General features: G+C 36.9%; 1 protein-coding gene across 1 annotated transcript; it reads left to right on the top strand.

Moving 5' to 3' along the window:
* Window positions 1-6,086: 6,086 nt before the first annotated feature.
* Window positions 6,087-7,481, top strand: LOC106319630. The gene is made up of 2 exons (XM_013758012.1): window positions 6,087-6,485; window positions 6,934-7,481. The coding sequence occupies exons 1-2, from the start codon at window positions 6,203-6,205 to the stop codon at window positions 7,305-7,307; spliced, it is 657 nt and encodes a 218-aa protein (XP_013613466.1). The 5' UTR covers window positions 6,087-6,202; the 3' UTR covers window positions 7,308-7,481.
* The last annotated feature ends 719 nt before the right edge of the window (window positions 7,482-8,200 follow it).

Below are 8,200 nucleotides of genomic sequence, written 5' to 3'. Positions count from 1 at the left end.
TATTTATCCGTGGAAACTTGACATTTATCTTTCCTTGCGAACCAAGCCTAAATCGTCATGCGGCTTACGGGTTGTTGGTTAAGAAATCGTAAGTTGGGCCTCGAGTCATGTCTTAGGTCCCTTTGGGCCGTCTTCTGACTCGAAGCGTTTATTACGGCTTCTTTCGATAAAGAACGATCATTCCGCGGGTTTTACGGTAAAGTTTGATCGATAACTTAGAATGGCGGGGAACGTGAAATGGGTTCGCTACGGTCTTCGGGAGATAGCATCGAAGGGTAGCCGAGAATGCATGGACCAATGTCGTATCGACGTTTGGGAAGAGCTCGGTCGCTACGTAGCGACCGAGCTTGCTACGTAGCGACCGAGCTCTTGTCCGATGACTCGCGTTTCCTCTGCAAAGCTTTTCGTAAGGAAGAATCTATTTCGAAAAAGTATTTGTTGAAGAAGGTTTTTCGTTTTCTTCTTCGGGGATTTGGACGTTAACTTCGTCGCAACCGTTTTCGACCCCAACAATAGTTAGTGTTCATGGGAAAAAGAAAGCAGAGATGGTGAAACAGATTCATGCTGAAGCTAGAAGGAACTTGGAGGAAAAGACTAAGCAGTATGCTAGACAAGCAAACAAGGGCAGGCGTGAGATGGTCTTTGACGTGGGTGATCAAGTCTGGGTGCATTTGAGGAAGGAGAGATTTACAAATGAAAAGAAATCAAAGATGATGCCAAGTATTGATGGTCCCTTCGCACTCACACACAAAATCAGCAACAATGCTTATAAACTTGAACTGCAAGGTAAATATGATGTTAGTGATAATTTCAATATTTCTGACTGGGCTCCTTTTGTTGCAGATGATCCAAATTTGAGGACAAATCCTTTTCAAGAGGGAGGGGATGATGTGATCATGGGAATACAACATGAACCTGTTCAAGAAGAGATGAACAGTGAAGATATCTTAGCCATTCCAGAAGAAGTTCCAATGACTCGTGCTAGATCAAAGAAGCTCATGGAAGCTGTCACTGGAATGCTTAAGTATATTGAAGATCAAGAAGAATGTCTTGGCCAAGTTTCTAATTATGAAGCCTTCACCTTTATGAAGTTCTCTCCAACCAGCTGATCAAAAATTTAGCAAAGGCTGTTGTGTGTGCTCTTTTTCCCTAGCTTCGTTTTGACCCACTGAGTTTTCCAAGTTAGGTTTTTAACGAGGCCACAACTGTCCTTACCATATGCCAATTGTTGGTCCATTTTAGTTATCTAAGTTCTATGACATTTTTATGTATTTTTTATGTTATGTTTTATTTTAAAAACTTTTCTTGGGTTGTCTCTAGGCATGGGGGACAAAGGGGTTATGTCTTTATATTTCCAAGGACAGCTTCTTGCATTATATTGTAACCAGAACCCTCTTTCTAATCTATCAATCATTTTCTTCAAAAAAAAAACTTGTTCCTTCTTTCTTTATCTGTCAAGATCTAGAAGCTTGCTGATGTTTAATATCCAGCTTTGGTTTTTCTGATTTAGTGTGTAATATCTGGATAAGAAACCTTGGAGTATCAAGAGATCAAACCATCCCTCTTGTGTCCCACTTCATTCCACAAGCCTTGGAAATTTTGAGTGTTTGATTCACTTTTGCAAGGATTATCCATGTTCTATCATTCCAGTACCAGAGATCTATCCTAGGATCTTATTAAATTTTTAGAAAACCCTTATATCTCAATCCTATATATTGTAAACTCTCTCATTAATAAGAGATTAGACAGTTCAAAACAACTATACTCTTGAAAAATTTCACAATGATTCTCCATTAGTCTCTTAATCACACAACTCTTTCTTATTCTCTCTTAATATCTTCGCTATTCTCTTCTAAACTCAGATTTTCCAATTCAAACACTAAAAGTGTTACCGCGTTTTTAACTTTACGGGCATTTACAAGGAATGCATTACGTCGAATTTACTAGGACACGTGTATCACGAGGAATCTACCAAGGCCGAGTGTTTTAGCCATTACGACAAATTTACAAGGAAAAGTGTTTTACAAGAATCTACCAGACCTGTTTTTTCCATTACAACGAATTTACTAGGACTATATATGAATTCCTGAAAATCAAATCCCAAAACCCCAAAGTCACTTATCTATAACATCATATCTCTTTTACCCTATCGTCTCCTATATCATATTTTCCCTTAAACCCTAAATTCAAAGGAATATGTATTATAATCAAACAACATACACATGCATTAAGTCTTTAACTGATTTATATATTAAAAAAATATTTCAAATATACATTACATCATTCTGAATCATTCGAATTTTCATCAATATCAATAGAATGATAATCACCGCTTGCATCAAACTCGTCTTCACCTGCTTCATCATTCATATCGTTGGGAATATCTCATATTGACGGTTATTCGGATCAATAAGAAGGATGTCATCAGTTTGTTGTTCATGTACCTCGACTTCAGTGATACCCACTTCTTCTTGAAATGTGGTTTGGGGGATGATATTTCTCGATGCCTACATTCCTATTTATATGAGCAAAATAGAGAAAAGTGAAAGAGCAGGAGTTGGAGTAATTAATGTTAAGTAGTGGGAGGTTGGGTTTGGGTCGTAAATGGAGAATGTTAATCTTAATTAGAAAGAGGAATTGATCACCTTCAGCGTTACAATGACAGTTTATCCGATGGTTGCTAGGGTAAGCAAGGAACCGAAGATAAGTGGATCAATTTTTTAATTGGGCCCTTTCATGAACACGGCCCATAAATGAAATAAAAAGACGCTTAATTGGTAAATATGTTACGTGACCTCGTTTTCCCCTCTTTCTATGATGACATGACATTCTAAGGAGAGAACAAAGTCTACTTTATTATTATAGATAGATAGATATGCATAAACGCTTAGGTTGGAAGAATATTAAATAAAATTATTAGTAATTCAAAACAATTAAACCAAATCAATTGATTTAGAGAACTTAGTCGTTACTAAAACATTATCTAGTAAGGATTTAATGAAATCATCATTAACTATCAACACTGTGGGAACCGAAATTCGCACTGTCGATTTCCGTTGATTTAGGAAAGATAGGAAGCCCTAAGTTTCCCAGAGGTCACAGATATCTGCTAAACCACACGCCAAACAATCAGAACACGTGAAACAGACTAAGTATGAAATTGATAAAACAAAAAGAGAGCGAAGAAGATCTTATTCCGAATTTGTGTATAAGCGTTTACAACAGGTAAGGCTGCCGTAAGAGCTGTCGGCGAGAACCTAGTTCTAACCACCTAAGACCTGAAAACCTAGTTGAGTCGCAACACGATATCAAAAACGGAAAATTGCCTAAATTGCTCTAAGTGCTAAGTTTTGTTCTGAGTAGAAAAATTGCATCCCTCTGCATCTTCGACCTCAACATCCTTATATATTCCTTTAGAGACGGTTTTCACTTTACATTTCTGCCCTCGGTCGAGTTTATCATTTCGCGGAAATATTCCATTTTTCTTTGATTTTTGTATTTATCTTCGGAAACTTCACATTTATCTTCCGAACTTGACATTTATCTTCTCCTGCGTAACCAAAGATAAACCGTCATAACGATTGGCTTGATTTCGTATAAAATCGTAAGTGGGCTCTTAGCTGCGTTCTGGGCCCCTTCGGGCCGTTTTCCGACTTAGACGTTTTTATGATTTCATAAAAAGAAGGCTTTCAAAACGATGTCGATTCCGAAGAACATTCAAATTCCTCGTATAGTGTAGGCAATTCTAGGTGTTCAGCTAACAGTTGCCGTTTTATATGATCAATCTGAATGTTATTCGAGGAAACGAGTTCTTGCAGTTTTTAAATCGTAAAGTTCCAACGGTGACTCCGATCGAGATGAAACAAGAGCAGATTCGATCTAATCCCGAAGGGGAGAGCTACGAGGACAGGACGAAGGCAGGCAGGTTGATCCAACTCGCCGAACGGGCGAATTGGACTTCATGTTCGGTCTAACTTGCCCGTTCGGCGAGTTGGACGGCGTGCTCGGCCTAACTCGCACGTTCGGCAGGTTGGACTGATCCAACTCGCCGAACGGGTGAGTTGGTTGGTGTATCCGGTTCAACTCGCCCCTTAGGCTAGTTGGTCGGTGTATCCGGTCCAACTCGCCCCTTCGGCGAGTTGGACGATGGGTGTTTCGCTGTTCGGGATCCGTTGTTCGAGACTTTGTGTAACCTTTCTTGAAGACTTATCGTGTGAATCCTTTTCGGAATTGTTACGAACTTGATTTTAGGTTTTCACACGTCTCTATTCTTCTTCTTCTTTTGAAAGAGGACATTTCTTCTGAAGTTTTCGAACGTTGATTTCATCGTGACCGATTTTGACCCCAACAAACACGGTTTAGTAGAACATTTTTCGTAAAACAAAACATTTTTTACGAAATAAACTTCTGTAAAGCTAACTTCGACAAAGTTTTACTAAACATCTGTTCGTGAAAAGAAACTAAACTATTTTCCGAAACTAAAATTTTCAAAACTAACATTGATAATGTTTAAAGAACATGTTTTGTACCATAAAAGTTAACAGTATCTACGAAACAAACTTCTGCCAAACTAACTTTGATAAAGTTTTCAGACCATATTTCGTAAAGCAAAACACTTTAGATAATCACTTTCCTAAAACAAAACTATATTTTCCAGACAACTTTTTGTAAAGTCATAAAAATGTTGATGTTTTAAGAAATAAACTTTGGAGAATCGAAGAGAACTACACGAAATGATCAACGGAAAACGAAGGACAAAAAGAGACAACAAGAGGACCTTACTCACCCTTTCTCTCTCCTTACTCACCCTCTCTCTTCTTCCTCACCATCTCTCTCCTTCCTCTCCATTTCTCTCCTTCCTCTCCATCTATTTCCTTGCTCATCCCTTTGTATCCTCTTCCTTGCCCCTTGCTTATCTCTCCGCGCCCACATCTCTACAAGACCTCATATTCGCCCCTTTGATGATCCTTCCTCGTGACTATCTCCTCGCCCTATCTAGTCGCAGTTACTTCTTTGCTCTTAGATCATCACCCTCTCCTCCTTGCCTTTTTATCCTCCTTGACGTGCTCGCACAAATGTGCTCATCTCATTTGCTTGTAACAACTAGCCGTAAAAGCATTTTTCGAAAAGTATTCGAAACCCATTGTTTCTGTAAAAACTGGTCAAACGTTGAGTCAAAAAAGTTAAATTGTTAACACTAAAAGATATTTTTGGACGAAAAGAAATCATTTTCGTCATTACATAAACTAACATCATAAAAACCGCAGTTCTGAACGAATGAACGAAAACAGCAAAATTTTTTTTAAAATGACATAAATCATAAAACGGCCTAAATCATAAAATGGCCAGCAATAACCTTAAAAAAACAGCCCGTGATAATGAAAATTGTAACGAAACTTAAATAATTGATGGTATATTTGCTCGGAGAGGAAGAATGAATAAAAACGAGAAAATGAAAACTTTTGAACAAAATAAACGTGAATCTTAGAGAAAAGAAAGAATCCAAGAATGGAAAGTTGATAAGTTCAAATCTACAAGGAGACGGCCAACCTAGATAGTACTATGTAAACAAAGGTTTAGAGTTTAGACAGAACAATTAGTCTTTTATTCACGATTTCTTAGATTCCACATGCTCTACATAAGTACATCCGATTATTTTTAGGGAAATTAGTTTTAGGTGGTCTTAGTCTAGCGAACCTAACTTAAATGCTTTTCTGTTATGCTTTGTTGTTTTATTGCATGTATCCGATTAGTAGACGAATCTATTATACATAATTCTGTATAAAAGAATTACGTTCTATTTGATCATCGAAAGAGATACTTGACAACCTTTCATAAAACATGGAGAGAACCGTATAAAAACTATGATTTGTTGTATTTTGCTATTCAAGCTAACCAGCTCAGCACAAAGAAGATAATTATGACCGAGTCGGTCAGACCGACGGAAGCAAGACCACGTGGACAGCACATGGCAAAAACACCGGTTCAAGAAAAAGTAAAGCGAGACATCTAGAATCAGCAACCCGGTAAGCCTCGAATATTAGCGAGAAAGATTAATAAGAAAGGACGTGGCATTTATAGCCCCAACATAAAATTTAAAGGCTATTAACTCTAGTAAAAAGGTCTTTGTTGCTTATTTGATTCAACAACAACACGTTCTCGTGATTTCTCTCCGAACTAGGGTTTACTCACACCGACAACGATGATCCAGCTCCTTTACTCGGTGATCTTCGCCGAGATGGCGTTGATCCTCCTTCTCCTCTTCAAGACGCCTCTCCGGAAGCTCATCATCCTCACCTTCGATCGCATCAAACGCGGCCGCGGCCCCGTCGTCGTCAAAACAATCGGCGCCACCGTCTTCGTCGTTCTTATGTCCAGCGTCTACAGCTTGCTTAGTATCCAGCGCCGATCCGAGGATGGTGCCGTTCTCAATCCTACTGATCAGGTCCTCGCTTCCAAGCATCTTCTCGAAGCTTCTCTTATGGGTAAGTTAGCTTCGATCTCTTAAAATCAGTAAAAGTTAGTTTCTTAGATACGATTGTTGACTCTTTTAGAGAGGAACTGATTTGACTAATCGATTGGAACACGTAACAATCTATCTCTGTGGCGCTGATCCAACAATTTGAAATTGGTTTCTTGATATAATTATAGTGATCAAGGAGGAGGATCTGCTTTAATGGGTGTATTGTAATCTTTAACATTCACATACCAATCTATTTTACTTTGGTTAAACCAATATGGTTATTAAGCGTTTTATCAATCAGACAATCAGTATCTGTGCACAGAGGATTTGTTTGGGTGTTGAGGAGTGTAGTTAGTGAATATCATGATCAATATGAGTTGACATCAGCTTTCAAAAGGATGAGATCTCATTTGCTTGGGGCTGGCTAGTTTCTTTTTTTTTTTATTGTTACTGAACATTTTACAATTCAGGGTTTGTGCTGTTTCTTTCGCTAATGATTGATCGACTACACCATTACATAAGAGAATTGCGGTTGCTGAGGAAGACAATGGAGACCGCAAAGAAACAGAACAGAAGTTTCGAGGATGGCAAAAACACGAATGGGGAAGAAGTTAAAGCGCTTGGAGGAGAAATCGCAGTGTTGAAGGCGAAGATCAAGAAATTAGAATCTGAAAGTGAAAGCAAAGGCAAAGAACTGAAAAGTGCACAAGCTGAAACAGAGGCTCTGAGAAAATCAGCTGATGGGTTTCTGATGGAGTATGATAGGCTGCTTGAGGATAATCAGAATCTCAGGAACCAGTTGGAGTCTATCGGCCATAGCCCAGAGGGAAAGAAGAGTATGTGAAACAGAGAAATACAATGGTATAATATGTAATATTTTCTTTTGTAGAGCCCAAAGAAACTTTAGGATATCTGGATTTCTGATTTTTGCGTTCATGCATTATGATATCATCTTCTCATCTTTGAAAATACTTTAATGTTTGTTTTGATATATATAGTAGACATGAGTTGCGGTATATTTATGAATCCTAATTGAGAAAAACAAATGACATAAGTAAACACTTAGGTTCTAAATTAATCAACACAAAGTGAAAATAATTGATTAGATTATGTATTTTACGCTGTAGTAAGAGATTTGTCGTATAGCTTTTTTAAGGGATACACATTCAGATATCCGTTCAAATTTAGTCAATAGATTTGGATTTTTAGAGTTAGAAATTTAAATATGATTTAGATATTTGAAATTGGATTGGATTTGGGTTGAATCATTGTAGATTTGGTTCAAATTCAAGTTCGGGTACCTATTTTAGTTATTTATTTTTTTAACAAAAATCCAAATATATTTTATCCTCAAAATCCGAAAACAAAATTAATATAAAACATAAAAATTAAATAATTTCAGACTAAATACTTAAATTTACATAAAAATAGTCCATTTTAAATATTTAGATGGAGAAAAATATATAGTTTAAGTATTTTGAACATATTTTGTTATTTTATATATTTTCATATTAATGAATATCTAATAGATATATAATTAAAAATAACTAATATATTTAAATATATAATTATGTTTTAAATATTTTCGGTATCCAAAATATTTCAGTTTGGATCAGATTTGGATTTGGTTATCCGGATATTAAACCTTTAGATCCATTTGAGTACTTAATCAATTTTAGTTTGTGTTTAGTATTAATTTTAAATCAAGTTCGGTTCGGTTTTTCAGATCCAAATATT

This window comes from Brassica oleracea, unplaced genomic scaffold (assembly GCF_000695525.1).
Source record: "Brassica oleracea var. oleracea cultivar TO1000 unplaced genomic scaffold, BOL UnpScaffold00434, whole genome shotgun sequence".
Taxonomy (NCBI): Eukaryota; Viridiplantae; Streptophyta; class Magnoliopsida; order Brassicales; family Brassicaceae; genus Brassica; species Brassica oleracea.
Note: the sequence above shows the minus strand (reverse complement) of the source record. Positions and strands in the feature narration are given on the sequence as shown.